We start from the raw sequence: 27,164 nt of genomic DNA, 5'->3' as shown, positions 1-27,164 counted from the left end.
AAGTCGCATCAGCCATATGTAAAAAGTAACTTCAAACAGTCATTTCAACAATGTCAACACATCCACAAATCTGAGTTTACATTTTACTACAAATTTACTACAATACTTGAATATTTTTGAAACCAACAGACAACCACATGATCATAGAACGAAACACGTTTGCACAGTTAACGTCTATTAATCAAATACAGTTATATACTGTTGATGTCTACATGTTTTCTGTACAAAACATCACAAAGTTACATTTTTAGGCGATGTTTTAGTTTACAAATACGGACCGTACCGACAAATGTTAAGGCATCTCATGAGCAACTCTATCCGTCTTATTTATACATCGTATTTTCAATCGCATTGTCCTTGTATTTGCTGAAGTGTGACATTTGTATCCAATTGTGTACCTTACACCAATAGCTTTTGGCTAGATATTAAGTATAAAAAAAAGATAACAACAATATTTGAAAAGAACTACATAAACATTGACCATTGCAATACATTTTGCAAAGAATATTGAAAACCAATACTTGCAGAAGAAGAACAACAAACAACCCTGGCAACAAAGTGCATTAAAGGTACAATTTTACAAGAGTTCTTGGTCAAAATGCACTATTTACCAACTATACGTATTAAAAGTGTAGGATTAACTAAACGGATGTTTGACACCGATGTACCTCCTACAAAAACAATTCTTTATATTATATATTGAGATGTTTTCAGAGACGGAGTTCTGATGACTACAAGTTTCAATCTTACAGATAAAATATGGAGCAATCTTTTTTATGCATCGTGTAATTCCAAGAAAGTAACACTTTCAATTTCAATTTTTCCGAAGCATACTAGTAAAGTTGTATGCAGAATTAACATCGTCTACAGTTTTTTTAAGACGATGAATGCATACGTCTAAGAAGGGCAAACGCTCTTACAAACGAATTGTGATTGCGCCATCTGCTTTATTGCCTTTGAATACCACTATGACGTCAGAAAATCCATCACTCATCGTCCGAGTCGTCAGGGGTCGTCTGCACACGTCTGCTGACGTCATATCCGGTACAGCTCTTCACCGTCAATGCTGCCTCGTCATCATTCTTTCCAACCTGTGCAACGATTATTCTTGAATTGATTAGATAGAAAACGTGATAAATAAACTAGCACACTCTACATTTTAACTTTTACTACCAGTATAATACCAAAGTTTACTAATTTAAAAGTTATTTTGACATCGGGTATTAGCGTTAGTACTAATTTCTAACGTACTTTTTTCATTCTCTAAGAAAAAACTACCCTTGCTGTTTTGAAGTTCGTCTGCTTGTTTATTTTCATACATTCAAAACAACTAAAACAACATGCAAGGGGGCAAGAAACTCGTCTTACTTTCTGTGGAACCCTCTAGAAACTGAATAACTTCGATTCGATGGTTTAAATTGTACACAATCAAAACTAAACCAAAGTTAGGCATGAAATTTAAACAAATTATAAAAATTATGCCATGAATGACTTGCTACGATCAGTGGAGAAATCTATCGCTTTTCATGTCATTGCAAGAAAGTAAAACATTTCAAGTATATATAATGGGATGATCTAATGAAACTGACCTGAAATGCAGTAATTTTGCTGTTGGTCTCCAATGGGAGTGTTCCTAGCAGGTCGACGTTAGCTTTGCGACTGCTTCCCTGCGCATGCGCTCTCTCCTCCTGTCCTGGGGGTACGAAAAGAGTTGTAGGACAAGTCGAAAAAAGGGCCCTGCACACTTGTTCTACAATCGTGGTAAAATGCAATTATTGAATATTCTTAGTACGATCGCAGTATGATCACAAGTTTTGGACATCCTTAGTACAATCGTTGTAAGATTGCAGGTTTTGGACTTTCTTAGGGCAGTCATGCATGTGACCTGTAAAGTTGAACTGTCTTGCTACTGGAAAGGCTGTGTTAGTTTTCTGTCGGCGGTTGGTTCTATCACCGCCTGTGCTTGACATTGTACGACGATCTACGACAAATAAGACCATAAAAACAAACAAAAAGAGATACGTCTATTTTAAATGTCAGAAAATGAAACCTAAATCATGCTTCTTTTTCTTCTTTCTCAGTCCCGTAGCTCAAGTGGCCGTAGGGGCAGTTGCACATTCGTGCTTACAGAGATAATATACTTTTTATAATAAGTTTTAATACTTTCTAGTATCTTATGTCATCATCTAACTATAATACACTGGTAAAAGTCTGTAAGTTTGTCTAAACATGAAGAGAAAATAAGCTAAATAACAATGGTATGTGCACGTGGAGAGCTTTTTGTTTACCCCCTTTGTATCAAACGTAATGCATTTAGCCCAAATGGGGCATGGATATGAAATCAACTTTACTATCATTCAATATCTCTAAAAAGATGGCATTAGATATCAAGAAAAGCAAACAATTGTTTGTAAATGATCTAACAATCAAGTTCTGACCGTACCAATAGACACTCTTCTTTTGCATGTGAGCACAGTGACAGCTCGGGCTGGGAAGAAGCCAAAGTTGCCTCTCATGTACCCGTACCACCAGCCGTCTCTGCCTGTGTGGAGCACCTCTACGATGTCGTTGATCTCCAGTGTGAGACCGCCCTCTCCTGTTGGTTTGTAGTCTTGGATGGCTCGGGCTAGGTACCGACCTGGGATGCATGCATGGAGTAAGATCGAACCGTATATTACAAATGAGGTTTTGTTAACACGATGTGTGGACAAAACTTTTTGTTTGTTAACACAATGTATGAACAAAACGTATCAATCTACGTAAACTCTAAACTTCATTACAAAGGTGTTTTTCGAATGTTGACCCATACATTCGGACTTAGACATTTTGTACATTACATAAGGCATTTGTTGATCAATTTCGTTAGAAGTTTATGTATATATTTTTTTTTCTTCTTGCTAGTTAATTGTATTCCAATGGAAAGCCGCTAATACTAAGGGCGCATTGATGTGAAATATCGGATATTGATTAATTAATTGATCGATTGATTGGCTGATTGATCAATTAATTGACACCAAATGTCACAAATTTCTCAAGTCGGAAATGACCATCAATTATCAAACTGAGTAATAGGGATTACTTATTCGCAATAAAACACGCAACTAGTATTGTATAAACTCCTCCGGTGAATGATATTCACATTTGTAAACTAATTGAAATCAACCCTAAATCATTAACTATAACGGTAACTAATTAGTTCTAGTGCTTGAATATAATGGCCCCTAGCATTTACCTGTTAAGTGCTTGTTGTGGTCAATATGAACCATAGGCTCTGCCCCTCTGCAAACGTCGTCTCCGATGGTACAGAGGTTCGGGTGGCTGTGACTGATGGCCACGACGTGACACGCCTGGCATCCGTGACTTTTAGTCTTCTGTCTCTTGGTGAAGATTATGACGATCAGCAGGGATGTCAGCAACAGGGTAGCTCCAACTACTGCTCCTCCTACTATTATACCGAACTCGATCCACCTATCGGAGATGCTTGATCCTGCAGGATGATAAGATAAACAATTTTGTATATGATCATGGCACCAGGTATCAGCATAGCTGTCTGTGTCAAGAAGAGTATTGCGTCCATTGCATTTTAATAAAAAATTGAAATGAAATAAAAGGTTTACAGCAATGACGCAAAACATTAAAGAAGTCACAATAAATCAATGCCATCGTTCTATTCTATTCGACTCCAATGTTGCAATAAGTTTCATTTGTTTTGTCCCATTCTGTGAAGTATAACAGTGAACGTGAATTAAATTACATGGTGTTGGTTTTACTTTAAGGCATAAAGGGCGTTTGAAAATCATATCGGCATCTCCCTCTCTCTCTCTGTTTCTCTTTCTGTCAGTTTTTTGAGATCAGCATATTTTTTCAAGCCCGAAAACACTTAAACTACGATTAACAAAACATTGAATTGGTTCTTTCGTCTTTAGGTTGATGTCCGTTAAGCCCCATTCTATTATAGTAGTGACCTCACCTCGGCGACATAAGATGTGACTCAACGTCGAGCAAATTTCATAGAATGTTCTAAAGCTTTGTGTGTTTTGTAATACTCATGTGTCATTCTTACATTTTGCATAATATTATAATTATAAAGTAAAAGGTTACTGAGATCCAGTTTAGGTTTCAGCAAAGTTCCAGCGCAATCACTGTCTAAAGAAATGAATTTGTAAGCACTGAACCGAATTAAGAGATTGACTTGCACACATACCTGATGAGGATGTCGAAGCACTGGCCTCAGGTCCATTAACCGACAGAACCATTGTCCTGGAATCTGGTTCACCAAGGCCGTTACTGGCAGAACACTTGTAGCTGCCACTGTCTGACACCCGGACACTCCTGATAGTCATGTACGTGACATTTCCTTCAACGATGGTCCCTTGACGCTTTTCTCGGTCGTCTTTGTACCACGTGATCTTCGGCGGAGGGATACCTTCCGTAGTGCACCAAAGAGTCGCGCTGGATTCTATCGTCGTTGTCAGGCCGGACGAAGAGTTGGTAATCCTAGCAGGGTCTGCAAAAAAAAAAAAAGACAACAAAACCATGGCTAAGTGTGATTTATTTTTAGTCATTTAAATTCTATTTGTAAACTCATGCCCGAATACATGTACGTTTAATGTAGCATTAAAGGTAAATACGTAATGCTACAGTTTTATCTCTAACATGTCAAATGAATATTGCTGAAGATTCCTATTCTTTGGAGGTATTTGCACCAATATAATCTACCACTTATAAGTGAATAAGCTTCTTGAGAATGACACCCCTATTTCACTAGGGCAGTAACCTTCTTGTAACCTAGAGACTTGACAAAGCCCTAAATAAATTCCATAGATGAAAATCGAATATCTTAACGCTTTTTGTGTCTTCTTGTCGTTTCAGCTATAATTTTATATTTTAATGGCATTCAGATCATGTAGTCCGGAATCACATAAATTCAACCCACTGTCTAGTAAAAATTGGGAGCCTTAATTACGTAAGACAAATTATTCGATGGCAAAGGATCGACCCTAACAGATTGCTTCAAATATCTCAAACAGACGTTGCAATCAGGTTCCTTATGTCAACGTATAGACTTTCATTATCTTAAAGTAACCAAGTGACAAGATTTATGACCGGAGGGCTGGCAAGAACTGTCCTGGTCATTAATCAGAGTTGGTGTATCGGATTCGGACCCTTGAATGCATTGATCTTCAACATAGAACGTGCGTGTGAAACATGTTCAATAGACAAATATAGGGAAGGGTAACGACGCGAGACCTAAAAGGTGCTCTTTTGAAAGAGTAGTTTTTGTGCTCTGCAATATGGATGCTTGTTGGGTTATTGATTATCGATAACATGCCATCTATCCAAGATTGTCTTTTCACACGAAGAGAAGAGTGTTTCTTTTTATATAACTTCCCTCCATGACAATGTGTTCAATGGTAAATTGTATTTATCTAACTTTCTACATTTGCAATGTGACGACGCCACCTATTAAAGAGACACATTCTTTGACATACGGATGTATTGTTTTAAGTTTAAAAAAACTGTCTTAGCGTTTCCAAAATCGCAGTAATTGTCATTCATTACTATTCCATATGTTTTTGGAAGTGTTAGTACATTCTGTTTTTTGTTCTCTTCCTTCATATTTTATTACATACAATTCTTTTTATATCACAGTTAATATCGTCTTATTTACTTCGTGACAAAATTCCTATCATTTAACAGAATGAAATGTCCGTTGTCATTATGTCTCAAATTTAAAAAAAAATCAGGCAGTACAAAAGAGAAATATTGTCATGCAGCACATGGTATATATTGCTGTCAACATAGTTCGACGTAATAAGACGATGGATGAAAAATGGGTACCCTAATTTGACATAAAGACAATTAAGGTACAGGAACCGTATACATCATCATTAATAACAAGTTCTTCTGGGACTATGTGTAGGATATCAAAGAAGCAATACGCTCCCAAGGTATGATAAAAGTTGTCTCTGTGATGGATCTGTTACTTAGCCATATAAAGAAGGTTTCAAATAGACCAAAGAGATGAGTGATACACTAAACTATCTATAAGCAATGTCATCATCAGCTATATGTTGTTTAGTATATCAAAGATGCAATGTACCCCCGAGGTATTATTTAAGTCCTTTTTCCTACGACATGATTTATTATCATTATCATAGTACATGTCATGATCGATTTGTTGTTGACATGAAAAGTAGGTTTCAAGTGGACCAAAGAAAACTGTAATATTAAACTATCTAAGATTCTAAAAACGTAGACATATAGTGTTTACAGCAAACCTTAAAAGTTAATCTCTAGAATATACTTACACTTTGCTTGTAGCAAGATGCTCCCCGTCTCTTGAGTACCAAAGTTTTTGGCCACACAGGTGTAGTTTCCTATATCAAGTTTAGACATGTTCTTAAGAACGACGGAAGACCTGTAGAAATCCAAGCCCTGGTAGTAATCCTTAGGGATGGTGTCAGAGAGGGGACGGCCGTCTTTTAGCCAGCTAACGGAGTCTACGATCGAGTTGCTTTTGTCTACAGTGCAGTTGATGACGACATCAGTTCCTAGGGAGACGAGGTAGGGGCTTTCAACTCCCATGTCTACAATAGGTGGTACTGCAAAAGAGAAACATGGCAAAGTCATTAAAAATCCATCAGGTTGGCATGTCATTGACTAGTTGAATTCTTTGCACACAGTGAAATGTTTCATTGAATTGACGTTTTGGAGATACTTTCCGTTTGGGGACGCATCTTTTTTTTAAATTCAAATATCCATCTGTAAGCAGCGACACCTATGCTGCAGCTCAAAGTAAAGTATACTGCAGTTCAAAATAAATTTTGTCATGAGCAATTGGGACAGACGGTCGCAAACTATTCGGGACCACATTTGTTAGCAGCGAAATCTACAGATACAGTATAATATAATTGATTTATTTATTTGCAAAGCCATGCCCGTAGGCTACTTGCAAGGGTACAGACAGTAAAAAGTGTATATTCTATACGGCTATCTATATACATAATTTTACATTGTTCAATGGGAGGTTTGGCTTCTTATTTTGAGGCAGTGGCTGATGAAAAGTCACATGTCTTTAATGATTAGTGGGTTCTGTGATTTTAACAGGAATATAGTTTTTTGGAGGTCTACCAACTGGTGAAAAGTTAGAAATATTGTTTTCTGTCAAAAAGGTTGTTTCTTTCATCCTCATAATGGGAGCAGTTACATATAAAACCCATTTCATCTTCCAGTGCATCCGTCGCACAGTATTTGCAACCGGTTAGAATTTGCAACCAGCTAGAATTTGCTTGAGGGAAGTTTCAGGCGGTCACCAAAACATCGTTTTCATATAGCAGTTGTGTACAACGAATATGACACGCCCTGAGGAAGATGACAGACGGCATAGAATGTCGTTGTTCAGCATCACACAGTGTATCAATCTTAAAGCTACTCAAACTTCTCAAATGTCACAGAATTGTGTTTTGGATCCACAGCTTTTGAGTTATAACGTAGATTTTCTCTGTGGCTTCGGTGTCATCATCTTCTGTCTGTAGGCATACTGAACGATTTTTGACGGATTGATGCAGCCAGAGGCCAACTTCTATAGCAAGGACTGGCACAGCATGTGTTACAAGTAACCTTCGGCGAGCGCGCACCACTCCGGTAAGGTCGACAAGGGGTTTCGCCTCTATTCATCCATTAGAGGAAGGCTGAGAGGAAGTTGACTCCCTAAGTAGTTTACTGGTTTGACCAATGACACATCTTCTAGAGGGAATGGTGTTTACGCTTGAGGGATTGGCGTTAAGGGGATTTCCCACTGAAGTCTCGCTGGTGGCGTCGCTGTGGGCTAGGCATTAAAAAAATTGCTTTAACCCTATTCAGAACAGGAATTGGGTTTTTGAGGCCTGCGCCAAATTTCATATTGCATAACGACAGAACGGCCTGCGCTATAGTCACTATTTTTGTTAAATTTCTTAAAATTTAGTGTATAACAATTTCAAAAGGTTTGAATAATTTTTAAGATTTTGCGTGTTGCCATGTCAACCGTTTGGTCTAAATGGGGTTAAGTCAGACGAAGATATTGTTGCACAGCACTCAATTATTATATCATTTGATATACGAAATACACGCATATAGTAACTGTATTCATATAAGGTCGCTGGTTTGTTGTCGACGGCAAGGTACATGAATGCGAAGCCCAACCCACTCCATCCACTACCTTTTACCTCCAAATGGATTTAGGTACACTTTTTTACACTTGGGTGGAGCGAGGAAAGTCGACCGAAGTGCTTTTTCCGAGGACACAAGAGCATCGGCGATATGTAATGAATCGAACCTGATGACCGTGACATAGCGATTTGACAGGATGCTCAAGAAATTTCATCGATGAAAAAAAACTAATATGTCTACGCCTTAAGTGCCCTGATCCCTTTTTGGTCATACTAACACGTTCTGCGCTGATGAAAGTGGGTTCCATTTTGTTGCTACTCTTATAGTTCCCCAGCAAGTTTCTCTTCTGCAACTACAGTCAATGCTATACATCTAGTGTCAATTATTAATACAATTATAAGGCTAAAACTCGTCTTATTTACCAATTTTGGTCGATCTGAATAAGAAAATGAAAATATCAGGCGAAAATCAATGAGTGCACGGATCTATAAATTTGTGTGGCTTTAAGATATATTGTAAGAATGTACAATTAAATATCTCATGGAACAGAGTCAAAAGGTCCAATGCCTAGGCTACCAGATACGCAAGCCATAGATCACGAGTTCAATTTCCTGCATTCCTGACTAGACCCCGTGTCCTTGGGAAAGACACTTTACACGACATTCCTCACTCCAGCCACGTGTTAAAACGGGTATCTACTTTGGTCGGATAGATAAAAGAGATTGAAAGGGTAGATAGAGGGACGGCCTTCACCTTCGAATACCATAACTCTACCGCCTCAGAATCTAGGACTCCATTTACTTCACTGTCTTCGTACCTATTAGGCCATGTATTCTAAAAATCCATTGTTCAGTTGCAATTTCGCTTTATTTCCGGTAATAAAAATCAGTATTTTGCTCATGCCAAGAAATTATTTCTAAATTGGCAACACTGAGCAAGTTATCTGTCGTTATATATCTTCAAACTCATGTATCCTGCCGTATACATCATTCACATTCCGTCCGCAATATCGTAGAAAGGTAACATCCTATGAGACAGAGTTACCCCCGTACTCGCACCTGCGTGACCCAAGGTTAATTGAATGATGATTTTTATCATCGGAAACCACAAAACTGTGTCCTGGTTGACAGCCCATAACGCTATGGCGTTCCCGGCTTGTAGATTAGCGGATTACTCACAAGAGACTTATCATAAAAACTGATAGTGCGGTTAACGTCTTGGATGGATGGCGGACCGTACCGTTAACGAGAAGAAACGCACACGTGTAAAACAGCTTGTGGCCATCTTTATCACTGAGTTTTAGAGCACGAAGAAGAACATTGGCATAACATTGAATGATAAAGTTAACGGTTGTAAAACGCATGGCATGTGCTGTGTCTATTGAAAAGAAGCACTCTACTCCAGACGGGGGAGTTATGTTTCAATAGATAATACTTCCACGAAATAAAATAAAACCCTTTCCCAGTATGCTATGAAGAAACCACAAGCTCCGAGCGCATAAAAAGCATCCAGTATTCTGTTTTATTCTACAAGCATCCACAGATTAAAGTGACCATCATTATATCGCTTTTTGCCAAATGAAATTGACCAATCCAAGCACATACGATGTTATAAAAGACGATTGACGGAAGTTTGGTTACACATATGATTTCTAGGGTGAAAATAAAAACTTGGTGTAGTTTTTTTCACGTCTTTTACGTCAAAGCGTCAAAAAGAAAACGGAATTATCTATGCAATACCATAACAAGCCACAAGAGTGTGTTTGCAAATCCTTATCAATTCGAGGTCCAATCAAGAACTACAAAGATAGTAAATGTATAAATTTCTTCAGAATTCATCTTGTTGACACACACTGCAGATATTACCTAATGTTACAATTTTATGACCTCGATATATATCCATACACAAAAGAAAGCGTTTGCCAACAAGCTTTTGATCATTCACCTGATCCTTATCAAGTTAGAATGACCCAAAGCCTAAGTAACACATCCGGACCAGAAGTGTGACGTTTGCAACTGGTAAAAGAGGTTCTGTAGTTGGTATCGGCGCCCGTCTCGGAGCAAAGTTATAAATGAGATATTTCACATACCTACAACATTCAGGTTAACGAAATGCTCTTGTTGCCCTACTGCATCGATCAGCAAGGTCATGACATACTGTCCTTCATCGTCCTCTCTGATGTCCCGGATGGTAAGGGAACCGTTCCTGTGGAACACCGCTCTGTCTTTTAGAGGTCCAGACGGCATGGAGTTCTTGGGCGTGAACATGTAGACAACATGCCGTGTACCTACAGGGTGAGATTCAACAAGCGAAATAACATAAATCTAGCAGGACTAGTGCTGTACGGTTATATATCAAAGAATTTATGGCTTTGACACGATAAGAATGGTAGTCGGTGTAAATTAACACACTGGGAAAACGAAATCAAGTTCAGGAAATAATCTGATATTGAGATTTGTGATCTATTTTTAAGTACTTTTGACGCCCTCTTTAAGCGGCATTAGGAGGTCACAGGTCACAGTATTTGTACTTTTCATAACAAGCAAATTATTAGTCGCTGCAGATTCGGCGGCATGCAGCAGCTTATGAATGCGAATCGTGTAGTGTCGAATTTGATGGTAGCATTACATTAATTAGTACCTTCGTTGGATTTGTGCATTTGGATTTGGCTGACAAGAAAAGGTAACGATTTTCTCTTGTCAGTGTTTGTAATCTGTATGCTTTCAAACATGACAGGCCGGGTAAAATGAATGACGCAGTACCTAGATGACTTTTACGTGTTGCCATTTTGGGTGTAACAAAACAATAAGGCTTCAAAAAGCTGTGCTTTCAAACACCATCTTCCTTGAGCACATCTCAAGTGGGGTGGGGGCTGACAGTGTAGTGTGTATTTAGGAATCCATGATGTCTGTATTGGAGAGCAATTGGATAGAGCAATAACATATTTGTAAAATATATGCCATTTAATATTACTTCTATGTAATATGTCAACGGGTAAGGTCCACAGAATGTAAACGAAACCTGTCTGGATATTGTTATGCAAATCGAAAGAATTCCAGTGGGCTTGACAAGGACTGATTACTTTTTGTGGGCCCTACCCTTTGACATGCTTACAATAAGCCTTCTCACATTAGTTAGTACGCATGTGCGGCGACAGGAATTCTAGGTAATATGTCAAAGGGTAAGGCACACAAAAAGTAAACAAAACCCGTCTGGATATTGTTATGCAAATCGAAACAATGGTCAACACAAATTCTTTTTGTGGGCCCTACCCTTTGACATATTACTAACAGTTCGTGTCGCCGCACATGTGTTCTGACTTCTGTGAAATGGCTTATTCTAGGATGATGTCAAAACGGTAAGGCCCCGAAATTGAAACAAAACCCGTCTGGACATTGTTTTGCAAATCGAAACAACGGTCGAAGGAAGTACTGATACAATTTTTTGGCCTTACCCTTGGGCATATTACCTATCATTCCTGTCGCCGCACATGCGTTTTGACTTTATTAAAATGGCTCATTCTAGGTAGTATGTAAAGGGAAAGGCCCAAGAACTGAAAACAAAACTCGTCTAAACATTGTTATGCAAATTGAACAATGGTCAAAATAAGGACTGTTTATTAATTCGGGGCCTTACCCTTTGACATATTACCTAGAATTCCTGTCGCCGCACATGCTTTTTGACTTCTTTGAAAGGGCTTATTTCTTCCTTATGCATGGAATTTACTCAAGGGGCTGTAGTGTCTTTATTCGCTAAGCAGTCACGGCATTTTATAGAACGAGGAATTTTCCTATAGAAACGATGGAAATAACATATACGATACGCTATTTAACATTGGTACCTTCGACTTTGGAGTCAAGTTTGTTCCACGTTAGTGCGATGACTGGTTTGTCACGGTCAGGGTCATAGTTCCCGGGGAGCATGACGGTGTCCCCTACCATCCCCTGTACAGTCAGCGCCTTCTCCGTCTGAGAGACTGAAACATTGCAAATGTACTAGAATGAGAAAGTTCTTCGTGGAAGCTCATATGTGTTAGTAGTACAGTGTTAATTTTTCTACCAGCACAAAAGTACAAACGAATCAAATTTTCAAGGACCATAAGCGCCTTCTTTAGGATCAATATTCATAATCAATCACTTCAGAATGTTGCAGATAGGTGATCTTGTTAACACATGATCTTGCGAATACGTGTCGCCAGCAATTGCTCAAATGTGCCCGAAAGTTCCTAATTCACAACAATGAAAATAGATACAGATGGACGAATACCATTTTCTTACCTCTTTCCTTATTATGCCAATTGAAAGAGTATCATTTTCTAAGAATAAATAAAAGTTTAAACAGAAAAAAATAATCAAGATTAAACGTAAAAACAATTAGTTATTCATCTTGTAATGCGGCTAGGTGTAGCTGTTAAAAATGCTGTTTAAAACGTATTTTCAGAAATATACTTAGTTAACCATATGAGTTAGCTGTGTGTATTCTACGAGAAGTGCAAATGCATTTATATGTTGGCACCTTGGATTTACCATGTATTGTATTATCTGCACTGTCAATAAGCTATAATTTCATTAAAATCAAGCAACAATAACTATTCCTACCAAAGAGGACAGATGTTCATCCGAACGACTGTTGTATTCACCACTAGTTCACCTTTATTCATGGAGTAACCTATATTGACTTTTTTCAAAGGGTATTCAGAAATATTTGGTGGTTTCATATTTTCAGTATGCTATGTTTCAATATATAGTAATTTGAAATACCGTCCATTGGGTTATACCATATACCTGAATTCCATGTTTAAAACCAATATGGGTTACCCAGCGAATAAATGCCGGTATACCGGTAGCGTTGAATCCTCGGTTTGCACAAAGAACTTCATTCCTTATTTAGTCAGAAAACTGACGAAATTATTCCAGAAAGTACAATGCAACTGCCAGGACATTTGTCACCATTCATCTGTGCTATGGCCAGCTTTAGTGTGACCAATTTCGTCGCGTCAAGAGCTAAACGCGTCTTGCTTTAGGCATTCCGGTAAAAGTTAAATGGTGAATGACGTGGAAAATACGTTGGCAATTTGATTTGGCGTCGTGTGTGGCGTAACTGTTACCAAGAGCGTTAGGCCCGGAATCTAGAGGTCCCGAGTTCGATACCCGTCGCGCCCCCAACGTTGTGACCTTGGGAAAGCCACTTTACAAGGACTTCCTCAATTCACCCAGACGTAAGAATGGGTACCTGACTTCGATCGGGGAGCTAAAAGAAACGACCACCATTGCCTTATATCTGTACGGTGTATGTGGCACTGTTAATATAAGTTACTAACTTGAGTGCAGTTGGCCATCAGAAAATGTAAGTTCAGCTGCTACTGCTTTTATTTTATAGTTTGTAGGAAGTGAAACTATTAAGGGGTTTTCAAAGGTTCTCTCCAGTACCGTGGCCAACCGCTAGTCTAATCATTTGGAGGTCATGTTATGGCCTGCCTACCCACGTACCACATATCAATACAATTAATTTCTTCATTCTCAAATATTGCGGTTCATCTAGTTACATACACGCATAACAACAAACGCTATCAAAATCAATAAAATCTCGTCAAACGTAAAAAGAATTCAGAGGACTTTTTGTAGCTAAATTGTGGTCAAATGTAAAAAATATTTCAAAACTAATAAAAATACGCCCTTTGTCTAATGGTATCTAACATTGATGAAACAAAAAAATATGTATTTGCAATGTCTATATTAACATGTATAAGAACACTATAACTGGTAAAATAAATCAAATTGTCCTGTAATATGTAAATCTAGGTTTTGCAAGACAAGTGTATTGCGCTGGTTTATGCATAATGCTGAAGGAAATCACTTTAACATCCATAGCATACTAAAGGGGCATCTACGCCAAACTTTGAGGTATTTTCCTATTGGTATCAATTTTGGAAGTATCAAATACATACAATTTTACATCATACGATAAAGTAAATATTTGATACTTTTGCATAAAAAAGGATTCAGTCTTCTACTTTAATCCCCAAGTACCCTCTAACAGAACCAAGCCTATGGATGGATACAATGTGTCTGACAATGCCAGACTAAACATAAGGTACAATACTAATTTTGTGAGTACTAGAATGCCCCTTTAAAGTCATGGAAAACGTTAGTGCTAGCAACATTTTACGTTTTATCTTACCTGCAATCATTGCGCACAGAATGACAGCACTCAACCCAAAGCTCCAGCGCTGAGGGCCACGAAATTGCTGACTCGCCATCCCGTCTCTCTGTAGGGACGGAAAAACAGCACATGATCGAAAGGGGTCAACAGAAGATCTCGACAGGGTCGTTATAGCATTGTCCTGAAGCCGTGAAATAAGCGATGCATTGTTCAAGAATTTAAACACAAGAAGTCATTTCTTAACCAACGATATAGGAAGACGATACTTATACTTCCAGCACGCAGACATGCTACATTTCCAACACTTTAAGATTGACGATGTCTGGGAATATGTAAGCCTTGAAGTCTGGCTCTCTTTAATGTTAAAGGGTTCTATGGAGAATCTACCGACAGATGTGACCGAAAACCGCGTCTGCCGTCGCCGAAGAGTGAATTGACCTATACCAAGGCGCAGGCAGGGGGACGTTTTGCGCAGTAATTAGATCATAAATCTTGTCATACGTCCCTGTTGGTTTTGAATACCGCTTTTAAGAAGGGGTTCCAGAGGTCGACAACAAAGGCATTCGTCTGCAATGGTGCAGATACGACTTGATTGGTGGGATCCAGGAGTTAGTTGTCGGTGTGATCATTAAGTGATGGACTTTAAGCTTAGTGTGGGTGCGGATGGCAGCTTGACTTCAAAATGTTTGCAACATGAGGTTCAAGACGACTTAAAAGTTTTCCCCATGGCTAAAATGTCATTTTAACTGTAGTTGTACCGAATATTAAATTAAATAGATTCTTATCTTTAACTTATAAAAGTAGTCATATTAATTCTAAGGTAACCACATACGGCCAAGTGCATATAATTTATTTCATGTTATATTGTTAGCTTCATATTTTTCCAAACAAATATTTGAGATAGATACCAAACAGTTTTGTTTGCATTAACATTTATTACCCTAACTAGTCTAAGTATGAGTGCATTAATTACATCCAATTTCAGAACTGACTCGCATTAAAGTCAAAATAATTTCAATGGTAAAATTCCCTTACGATTAAAAAAGCCGAATTTCTAGATAAAATTATTGTATAGATCATACCATGTCAAGGACAAAAGATGGACAAAACAGGAGTTTCGTCTGCAGTACAAAGTTTACATACTAGGGGGCAAGATCAAACATGACTTTTGAATTTTCAACACCAACAAACACATACAAAAAAACAATACCCCATTGAGGTAATACATGCAACTCCAGTAACCCCGAACTTCGCGGACGACTTTACTCTAGAAAGATCAGCCTCCTTCTACCCAATGCAGTGCTGTACAGATTATAATCTTAGCGCGGGTAGACACGGTAAGAAAACGAATGGATTATGTCAATGGAGAATCATATTGCCATTATTAGTATGTAATATTTTAGACATGTTAACTTCACCAAAGCTATTTGGATGCAAAAGAACGTAAACAGCAATAGTCACAAAAGATAACTGTGATGAATGTCACTGGTAGTTTTACAAGTCAATGCCAGAAAAGCAGCAACATTTTAATCACGATGGGCCATGGTGGTTTGATTGTATGAATAGCATCCTCTAAAAATAAAATAAAAATAAAATGATTTTACCGAGAAAAAAAATTGGGAAGTATTTGCTTTCGTTACTAAGTCTAAGTGGTAAGGTTGAATAAATGACTTAACACACATATTCTTCATCTTTGTTCTGTTACATCTTATTCTTTGACTCTGGAATTTATTTGGCATTCTACGACATTATTGCCGGTTGGCCTACATGTCATTTGCAATCTATAAAATGTATTTGATTTTTCTGTCTACCTGCTTTGTATAATTTACCATATGGTAGCATTTTAAGAACGATGCGCTCAAAGACGCTATTCATAATTTGATAAGCATGGCCTTGGATCCAAAACACTAAACTTATTTTCTCTTAATAATTGCGGATTCTGAATTCGCTGTAACAGCATATTTTTAGATTACCATCCAAAGCAATTTAAAAATCCACAAAGGAGATTGACTAGTCATAAAAAATATGATCCTAATAGCCTGTAACAAATTACACTGCAATGGCAAACTAGCAGGTTCTATCCCTGTGTATGACATAAAAGATCACTCCAATGGCTTTATCCATCGATTTGTCCCAGAGAAGCAGACACATTTGACGACTTTTCAATGGTGAGACATTGTAAGGGATTAAAGCACAGGCATTTAAGGGCACATTCATTGCTTCAATGTGAATCCCTTTTCCACTTCGCCGCCCCTACCTCATTAAAATGATGAAAATCGCTGAGGAAGTCACTATTTGAGCACATTCGGTGTTAAGCTTGATCTCTAAAGCAATGCATTAATTTGGGATAGTCGATAGCTCTTATTGGTACACAAGCGGAAATGTATCGCAAAAACCATTGAGTGACTAGCCTTGGGGAAGACGAATATTAAACATTAAAGGCACATTGTAAAATAAAGATTTGAAGAATGATATATACCCTAACAACGAATGTTGCTATGCGTTGGGGATATGACAGCATTTTATATTCGAGAATAGTTTGGGGATTCATCAATTTATGTTCGAGAATAGTTTGGAAATTCATCATTTAATGTTCGAGAATATTGTGCGAATGCATAATTTTATGTTCAAGAAGAGTTTGGAAATGCATCGTTTTATGTTCGAGGAGAGTTTGGGAATGTATCATCTTATGTTTGAGAGGAGTTTGGGAATGTATAATTTTTGTTCGAGAGTTTAGGAATGCATTTGCAACCAGCGACGCCTTTAACTTCAGTACATAGTGACCCAGACAGAGTCCCCACCACAAACGTGACAGGCGGTAACCAAAAGGCCAATACAATAAAACACTTAATTTGATGGGATGGAGTTCATTCTGAATTATTATTTACAGCTGTAATTGATATTAAATGTATCTACTACTACATTCTACTAATATATATATATATATATATATATATCTTTTTTTTAAATATTGTATTGTATTTTTTATTTTGTATGTGGTCAGGAGATCAGCTTGCTGCCTATGTGTCCACATTGAATTGTTCATGTCGCAATATGAAAATTTGAAAGTCAAAGATTATGGACAGATTTCACTGTTCAAACAAAGCTTACTTTTAAATAATGAAATAGTTTTTTTTTCTAAGATATGTCTGTTATTGTCGTAATGTTACAAACTGTAGTTCCTAACTTTTTCCTTTATCCCTCGAATGCACTCATATGCATCTGCTCACCAGCACTAGTGACAGATAAAAACCTTTATGATTAATCACCTACCCATATGTGGCGCTCTCGGCGTCACAATTGGCAAGCCAGTTCCATAAGATAGCGCTGCCTCGACACTGGAGCTTCGACAAGAGGCGACAGAATGTTTAGTAAGGGGACAGATCTGTAACAGCTTCTTTACGCCTATGATGACTATGGAGACTTCCGGGAATTATTCCAGGAATTATTATCGACATCTGGTTTTACAGATAACAACGGATTCTTAAGCTATAAAGCTGATATTCTGGAGATATTTTCCTCAATAGAAACTTTCACTGTCAAATTCATTTATGAAAAGAAAGTAAAGTATATTCAAAATTGTGAACAGATTCTTTACGTCTCTGATGAATAGATTGAGTTTCGGGAATTCTTCCTGGAATTATTGTCGACATCTGATTTTATAGATAACAATGGACCCGTAAGCTATAAAGCTGATATTTGGCAAATATTTCCTCATTACAAAACCTTTGCTGTCCTTATATTCATGAAAAAAAATTAAAGTATATCAAAAGATATTCAAAATGCTGGGTCCTATACATACTGAAATTGTTAACAGTTTCTTAACGGCGCTGATGTCTGGAATTATTGTCGAAATCTGGTTTTAAAGAGAACAACAGATAATTAAGCTATGAAGCTCTTATGTTGCAATTATTTTCCTCACTACATTTTTTTTTTCAATTCAAATTTTGGGTCCAATACTTCCTGCAATTGTGAACAGCTTCTTTACGCCTCTGATGGCTAGATTGACTTCCGGGAATAATCCCTAGAATTATTGCCGACACCTGGGTTTATAGATAACAACGAGTCCTTAAGCTATACATCTGATATTCTGCAAATAGTTTCCTCAGTACAAAACTTTCGCTGTCTAAATCCTTCATGAAAAGAAAGTAAAGTATACTATTGTGGATTACTGTAATTGTGGGAGTTATTCTGTTTTCAATAGAAGTCACTTTGTTTTCAGTTCATAAAAGATACATTTGTAAATTGTTGCAAAATGCTGATATGTCTATTGGTTTTTATTTCTTATTTGTAGATTATTGCCTGAGCTATGATATTGTAACGTGCGAGAGGCACCTCCTCAAATAGGAAACCCAATTCCCTCCTTTTGGAAAAACGAGAGCAAGATACTCTAACCAGGATACCCTTCCTGTTTTTGTTTTTCAGAAACTTATTAAAACCAGAAGCTAGGCTGTGAAGCCAGACGCTCGACTGTGGAGCCTGAACCTCGCCTGTGAAGCTCCTACTAACTGATCAGGAGCTACATGGATGTGATCATGAATATTCCTTTATCACGAGGTGGGGTTTGTACGTTTTTCAAAGACTTTATCCCGGGATAAAAATCACCATAGCACGTAGGTGTCCCGCCTTGATGTAAGACGCGGTGTCGTATGGCAAAGAAAGGTTGATTGATGGTAAGACATGTGCGCGTCGAGCTTCTTAATCTGCATGGGACGCGGAAAATGCGGACAAAGTCACGTATCCTTGTCTCTAGCTTATAGAAAAGACGTAGATCGATTTTTATTGCGCGTGGCTTGCATTAAAATCGTATTGTTCGCCATTGATCGCGAGAATCCATAACCACATTTTTCAATTAGGGAAGTGAAAACGATTTTTCGGTGGATGCAACTTGCATGAAATGGTCATACCTATGGGGATTGGGAATATCCGGGGATAGCGACTCGATGGCGTTAATCGTTAGCAAGGTACTGGATGGCTAAGGCAGGCTTTGTCAGTAGATCCGGACTACAGCTATTCTTCACCTCAATTGAACTCCAAGTATCTCATAAGGGCATTACCCAGCAGCTACGTTGCTTTTTGTGAAGTCGATTAGCACCATATGTTTCTCCTGTATACTGTAAATGCCGAAATGTTCGCGGTGGATTAATGTTCGCGGTTTTCGCGGCGACCACTTCACCGCGAACTTAAAACCACCGCGAACATTTTTCCTTATGGTTTTAGACTGCAGTCGATGGTGTTACCGCGAAATTAAAACCACCGCGAAAAGTTGTTTTCCTCCTACCGCGAAATCAAATCCCCGCGAACTTAAATGCATATACAGTACTTTAGGGCGCGAGAAGTGTTCTTTTGTTGGGGAAGACGGCTGTCAAGACATCAAATATATCTTTTGAGTTTTAGAGAAGACGATAATGGTTACACCTTTAAACCTTGTTGAGCGGATTACCATACGGATCATACAGTGAGCGTTACATATTGCATATATCTAAAAGTTTCTGCATAACAACAACGGTGTTTACGTTGCTTTATTGGCAGTAACATAGGAATCCATCTCTTCGTATCATCTTTGGCGGTTTTAAAATGTAAGCAGAAGTAACGAGTAAACAAATGCCTTTGCTGGTTACGTTGTTGTGCATAATCAAGCAAGTGTCATTGTTGTTTTAAACATGGTACAGATTTGCAGGGATGAGTTGCTAGAATTCCCCTTTGATGTGCCCGGGACATCTCCTTGAACACAGTCCCTCCTGTTATTCGAAAGAAGGGTGTAGCCCCCACGAAAATAACTTATTCCGAGGTCACCTAGTTTTCAACTGGAACCAAGAACACAACTGCGAGGTTGTTACCATCTGAGCTACATGAACATCCCTAAACATAGCCCAGGATCTAATCTAGCTGAATTAGCGCAGAACTAATGAAATTGTGTCCGTACTAAGGTAAGGTCAACACTTCTGTAAGGGGATCAAACAATCAATACAGTGCTTCCTGTAAGTGTCAATTATTCGTCACCCTCAGCAAATGCAGTCAGCTTATCAATTCTATTGTATCAATTTAAATAAAACAACCGGCTGAGGTGTTGCATTGAACTTTAATTCAAACTCTGAGCCCAACGTAGTATCTGTAAAGAAATAAAGTTGCGGTACATTATTTTTTTTCAATATTTATGTCATTGACAAAGTTATGTATTCGGACTGCAGAAGAGTTCAATTATGTTTTTGATGAAACTAACATGAGAGCTTCATTACCATCCAATAACTGCATATAAATAAGAGGAAAGAGTGAATTTTCAAAGAATGTTGTTGCTATGAATGTAGACATGAATACAGTAACTATCATCATCATAACTATAAGGGAAGTTTTATTCATAGTCACGATACAGGCCAATCGTCCTGAAATGTGATTATCGTAGTATAATAACCAACGTCGTTTAATAACCCACCATAAAAACATATATTACAATCTGTCTCGAATTGCAAGTTAAACTACAGGTTTGACTTTATAAATATAAGTTATTGTATACAAAGCTACTCAACCGTGTCGGTTTACTTTTATATTACATTATGGCGTTTTCAGCAGCATAGTGACTTTCTAAGCATTGATTTTGACATTTGCAGCACACTGGAGGGACCAGAAAAATCGATAAAAGGTCAGTATTTCAGGCTATGAGTCATCAAAAATGTGAGAATAAAACCTTCACAAGTTCCCAGTGCAGGAAGATTCATATTCCAAATCATTGTTGACAGGGTCATATTCAATGTTATAATAGACTGTTATAGAACGATTGTCTTCTATTTCTAATGGTCTTATTAGAATACCCACCCTATGTTGTAAGTTTATTGTTTGACCAAAGTTATGACTTTGACTGTAACTTGATAAGAGTACTGAAAAAATAAAATATGCCATTGTGACCTTGTGTTTGGCTCAGAGTCAAAAGATCCTGGAATTTGAATTCACTGAAATGCTTTTGAAGTAGTTCCCTTTGGAAATATACTAGGCAGAAGTTCTTTGTTACCTCCATGAAATTTCATGGAGGTTATATTTTACCCCGCGTTTGTCTGTGTGTCTGTGTGTCTGTGTGTAAACAAGATAACTCAAGAACGGCTGGGTGGATTGGTTTGATACTTGGTGTGTTGGTAGGGTGTGATGAAAGCTAAAAATGATTAGATTTTGGGCCCCCTAGCGGCTTCCCTTGGTACTGCAGCGCAACTTCCGGTTTTGCTATCTTGGTGTTCTGAACATGCTATGGTCACGATTTTTGAGTATTAGATAGCTCTTGTGCTCAGGAAGAAGTGACATAAGTTTGGGCCCCCTAGCGGCTAGTTTTGGGATAGCAGGGGCATTTTTGTCAAAAACTTCTGACGAGGATAACTCAAGAAGGGAACAACGGATTTTCATGATTTTTGGTATGTAGGTACCTTGGGCAATGTTGTACAAGATGAAATACTAATTATGCAAAATAGGAGCAAATTTGCATAATTAATGACAACATTCAATCATAGCAGTTTTTTCTATGTATCTCTTGTCTTGGACGTTATATGGTCTTGAAATTTGGGTGGTAGATAGCTTACAGTGTCATGACAAAGTGGAGCAAGTTTCAGCCCCCTAACGTTCAATTTAGGAACTGCAGGGGCATTTTTGTCAAGACATTCCAAAGAGGATAACTGCAGAAAGGATTAACGGATTGTCATCATATTAGGCATGCGGGTACCTTAGGCAAAGATGTTCATAATGATATACATGTTATGGAAAGGAGGACTTAATTTACATAATTAATGAGGAAATTGTATAATTCCATTGTTTTCAATAACTGGACTTCAATAAATGTAACACATGTTAATTATGATAGGTGGAATATAAGCAGATACTAAATATGGTAATGAGGAACTTATTTGCATAATTTATGTAAAAATTGCAAAACCGCTTTATGATTAATAATGGGAATTTTATAATTGTGACATGTGTACGTTTGTCAATGATGAACAACACTGCATAAATTATGTTAATGTCTTAGTCATTTGCATGAAATTTACAAAAGCTCTAAATTTTCATGGAGGTATGAGGTATGAGGTCGCCGAACTCTAGTTTATTTTACTTCACCCTCTTACTAATGTGTGCCGGCATAACTTCGGTTGGGGAAGTTAAAAGAAATGATGGAAGCAGAGGGATGGGTTCCGCTTTCCAATTTAGTGTTCTACATATAGTGAACTAAAACTAACAACCTCCATGGCCAAAAATGACTAAAGGTAGTATCTCACTGCACTTGGGGCACAGCTGTGGCAACGCGGGGCACGAACGATTATTCAACGAATTTCAGAGACAAAGAGCAAACTTTCTCGCATTATGTATTTTGTTGCCTTCTAAGTCATACTAAAATGCACTACACAATATCTAGAGCATAAAGATCTCCGCGAAATTAACACAAAAGTGCCGCAGTGAGCGAACCCTGCCGTGCCGCACCGGTGCCCCAAGTGCGGTGTGATACCAACTTAAAGAACTACCTTCACCTTAATCTTTTCATCTTAACTCTGACAAGAAAATAATAGTTTGTCCAGTTGAAGTCTTAGTCCAAAAAATATTCTTCAAAGAAGCTGGGAGATTTGCTACGTGTACTTAAGAGTTGCTCTAAGATAGCATACTTTTGCTCTAAGATATCATACCGGTGCCCCAAGTGCAGTGAGATACCACCTTAAGGGAACTACCTTCACCTTGATCTTTTCATTTAAACTCTGACAAGAATAAAATAGTTTGTCCGATTAAAGTCTGAGTCCAAAAATATTCTTCAAAGAAGCAAAGAGATATACCGTGTGTACTTAAGAGTTGCTCTAAGATAGCAGAAGCACAAGAAGGGAGGGAATTCCGGAAAGGCAAAGAATTTGTCAGACAGATACCTCAGTCCTTTTGACAGTTTCCCTCCTTCAAGCGACCGTTGTAAAGAATGCATGTCAAGATGAGTAGACTGATCTATCAGTCACATTTGAAAAGACCCCAGGAAAGACTACATCAAAAGAACCTAAAAGCTTAGCCGCAAGGGCAGACATTGAAGAGTGGTTGAAACATGTAGATTCAACGTTTAGATATAAGGAAAGTAAGCTTCAGAGATCAAAGCTCAATGTTGTAGACTAATGTTTTTATAGATACATTCCTCAAATGGGTCGTCTGGGGTTGGCAGAAAAAGCTTTTAATGTTTAACTTGCTTTCTTTGTACGAAAGTTTGAACATAATCTCTGGAAAAAATCACCAGTGCCAAAAGATGATTTACATCTTCTGTGAGTTGTTACCGTATAGAGTTATCACGTAGCTTTCGAAGGTGCATGACTGATTTGTAATCTTTTTCATCTCAGTAAATGTTGTTGATCTTAACATCTAGCTTATAACTTGCCAAGGGACGAGCATGTCCTCAGAATCCCTCTTGACAACAGCACATCTAGACTTTTTAGCGATAATACATTTTTAAAGTAAAGATTTCCTACGAAGATCTACGACTGAGTAAGAGATATGGGTTTTCAAAACATCATGTCTACTATATTGTCAATACAAGTGATAATGGACAGTGAGTAGAATTTATAGCTAGTCTGGAGTTATCGAAATAGCGCAACAATTTACGAATAAGAAAGTAGATGGGATATACATTGGAAAGTACATCTTTAACATCTCAGATGACTAAGATTTTAGCATCTTATATGATTTAGATCCATTTTAGAAATATGAATTATCTTAGATGTAGTCCGAGTATGTTATATTATTAATTGTAGTTTTTTAGTCCGAGGAGACTACGTTTTTTTTTCAACTCTGAGCATTATCATTTCTTCGCCTAATTTTCGCGGCCTGGACCCTTTAATTTATACTATAAAATGTTGATGAAATCTAGTTTGATTCTGCACCTTACATAATACACCAAAATAACTTGATAAAGTTTTTCACTAAAAGTTGAACAAACTCCATTAATAATATGTTGTTAAAAGTCAAAAGATTGATAACATCCCTTCTTTGACGCATGCCATTATAAGATACAATCAGCGTGCTCCATTATGTATCCCCCATGTGGACCAGAATTTGGGTTAAGGCCAAGACTACTACTTTAACATGTCATTTCCTCTTATTTCAGTCATTATTTCATTTACACGTTTTATTTCTGCATTAAAAGATTATAAATTAGTTTCTAGATATAAATCATAAATAAACTAGCAACTCTTTCACACACACGCGCGCGCACGCACACACACATGCACACATAACACAAACACACACACACACACATTTAACTTACAACTCAACCTTTAATCAAGATGTTTCATTGCTAAAATATATATCATTATTGCTACACTTCGTTTATCTAAAGAGCATAGAGCTTAAAGAAAAGCTACACTCATTAAAATTCACCCATACATTCACATTGCGGCAGTAGGTCATATGTTGTCGTATCTTATCTTTTGCTATGCCTTATACGTGGTGAGCAATACAATATTTTACTCCGTATAATCCAATAGAGACCCCCGGCAACGGTGCATATGAGTGTATGGAAAATACCGATAACCAACGAAATGAAAGCTGCTTTGATAAATACCAAGCCTGATACCAAAGTACATGGTTCCTTTCAATACCTCCAGTGATATGACTTCATCCCTACTTTCTATTCATGATATTTTCACTATGAATGGGTGTACGCGATTTATCACCCAATGGAAACCAACAAGATGAAAGGAAATTGTGCCTTGTGACTGCTTGACTGATGGTGGCAAAAACGTAACCTTCAAGTTGACTAATAATGCACGCTTTGATTAATGAGATTTAGGTTATGATTTGGCATTTTCTAGATAAATAGGTTTTAGGGACATCGATGGAAAACCATCTGCGCCATGGCTAGTACATTAACCAAAGTTTTGGAATCAAAAGAGTAAAAGATGCATTCCAATGATTTAAATGAGTTGAAGCCAATGACATTTCAAACGGTCACAGAAGCCACATGCAGAATGATAGGAACTAATAAAAGAAATAACCAGCATTGCGGTCAGTGGTAATACAATAGCTCGAGTCCTAGCATTAAATCGTTGCCTGGGATAGTAGTTCCATCCAAAATCAAACCACAAGAGAGAAATATCAAAAGATTGATGGATCTTAGACGTATACATGTGGATCATTCTTTTGAAGGTCGTTTTTAATAAATCCGACCTCACTGTTTTGTCCACCGATTGTGAGAGTATCATATTAGTTTTTGCTCTAAGAATATCAAAAGAAGTGACTATACAGTTTGAAAGTGATCAACCGATGGTAAGAGTATCTTATTAGTTCTTGCTCTAAGAATATCGAAAGAAGTGACTATACAGCTCGAATGTGACCTACCGTTGGTAAGAGTATCATATTTTCCGCACTGTAATATCAAAAGAAGTGACTGTACAGCTCGAAAGTGATCAACCGATGGTTAGAGTTTTATATATTCTTTGCTCTAAAGATATCAAAAGTATTGACTGCAGAACTCGAAAGTGATTATTCTAATCAGCAATCATTGAAAATACGACACTGTTCGATGATAACGACGTGCTTAAAGCCTTTGCACAATTTTTATTCTACTGTAGTCTTGTATGCTCGGATAATTTATCAACTAGTAAAAGAGTCACAGATCTAAGGTCAGTAGGGGACCAATCCCCTCATTTGCAACCCTCCAATATTTATAACTTTTATGATATGGATTTTCTGAAATGGAGAATCTGAACTACCATCTAGAGCAGTCGCACTCAACTGTTGCTACGTGTTTCCTATCTGTGTAATTATCTCTCGGGAGTTTAAAATTGTAGAGGGCTCTGTGTTTAGGACACGGGCGGATCATGTAGGCTTTGAAAAAGATTATGGCATGCAGAAAGGCCATTAGGCGAGCTAGCAATGGCTGTTAGAATAGGAATTCATATTGCTATGGAATCTGGTGCAGTGAGATATCTTTGATGTTGTTCGTGAATGTATGACACTCAGTGTGTAACTTTTCATGTCTGTATGTGACACTAGGTAAAAGCAACATTCTTTTTTCGCAGGCATTTGGAAAATACTTAATGTCGAAGAAAAGTGGAAAACGTTTCAAAATTCATTTATCTGTTAAACAGTAATGTCTATTAGCAATCTATAGAATTACTTTGCGAAGGACAAAATTCTATAAGATAGTATAAAATTGTATATATCACCTTGAAACATTTTTTTTTCTTTTTTTTTAGATTTTGAGCTTTGTTTTGGATAATCAACAGATACTAAACTGTCAAAAATTCCAGAATTCAATCCATTGCTATCTTTTGAAAAACAAAACAATTTAATGACATTTTAATATTGGTGATGTGCGACTTCAATACACCTGTATGTCACTTACATAGCTCCAAAGGATTTTTCATTCGCTCAGTCTATGAAAAGAAAAATTCATGCATTGGCATACATAGAAATTGTTGTAACGAACAAAGAAAAGTAATTCGGTGGTCTATTGTTACATGTAAAAAAAGAATGCTCTCCTTGATATCCCTACTCCGCTTTATTGCGCAATTCAAACACCTACCTGAATTATCCCAATAGTCGAACCCTTTGGTGTCTCGTGCAAAGGCGCCCCTGAAATACAAGCACAGCTTTATGGTGTTATTTGATCTGCAATGGAATTGGATTTCACTACTCTTCAAATTACAGACTCAGCTAAATCACACCTTTGATACGCCTCTCTTGAGCCCTGGGGCTTCTATAGCTCGTTTATGTCGACTTTGAGTGCGCAAATTTCGACGACAACTCAATCATATAAACGTATTGAAGATTCGATCTTCTTTAGACAGGGCACCCCTTTTGTAAAAGGCCATATGGGCGGTCAAAGAACCTTTTAGACGGACTCAATT

At 37.6% G+C, this 27,164-nt stretch overlaps 1 protein-coding gene across 1 annotated transcript; it reads right to left on the bottom strand.

Annotated features, from left to right (window-relative positions):
* Nucleotides 1–628: 628 nt before the first annotated feature.
* LOC118431238 (hemicentin-1-like) lies at nt 629–26,885 on the bottom strand. The gene is made up of 10 exons (XM_035842340.1): nt 26,840–26,885; nt 14,335–14,422; nt 11,996–12,130; nt 10,244–10,441; nt 6,312–6,605; nt 4,205–4,507; nt 3,233–3,487; nt 2,444–2,638; nt 1,590–1,693; nt 629–1,091 (listed from the first exon to the last, which is right to left on the bottom strand). The coding sequence occupies exons 2-10, from the start codon at nt 14,411–14,413 to the stop codon at nt 987–989; spliced, it is 1,668 nt and encodes a 555-aa protein (XP_035698233.1). The 5' UTR covers nt 14,414–14,422; nt 26,840–26,885; the 3' UTR covers nt 629–986.
* Between the last annotated feature and the right edge of the window lie 279 nt (nt 26,886–27,164).

This window comes from Branchiostoma floridae, chromosome 15, assembly GCF_000003815.2.
Source record: "Branchiostoma floridae strain S238N-H82 chromosome 15, Bfl_VNyyK, whole genome shotgun sequence".
Lineage (NCBI taxonomy): Eukaryota > Metazoa > Chordata > Leptocardii > Amphioxiformes > Branchiostomatidae > Branchiostoma > Branchiostoma floridae.
Note: the sequence above shows the minus strand (reverse complement) of the source record. Positions and strands in the feature narration are given on the sequence as shown.

Coding starts and splice junctions, on each gene's coding strand:
- LOC118431238 (XM_035842340.1), bottom strand. CDS start 14,413: ATGGCGAGTCAGCAATTTCGTGGCCCTCAGCGCTGGAGCTTTGGGTTG. Junction 12,131..14,334: donor TCTGTGCGCAATGATTGCAG/GTAAGATAAAAC, acceptor GCAATGTTTCAG/TCTCTCAGACGGAGAAGGCG. Junction 1,694..2,443: donor CAAAAGAAGAGTGTCTATTG/GTACGGTCAGAA, acceptor TCGTACCCCCAG/GACAGGAGGAGAGAGCGCAT.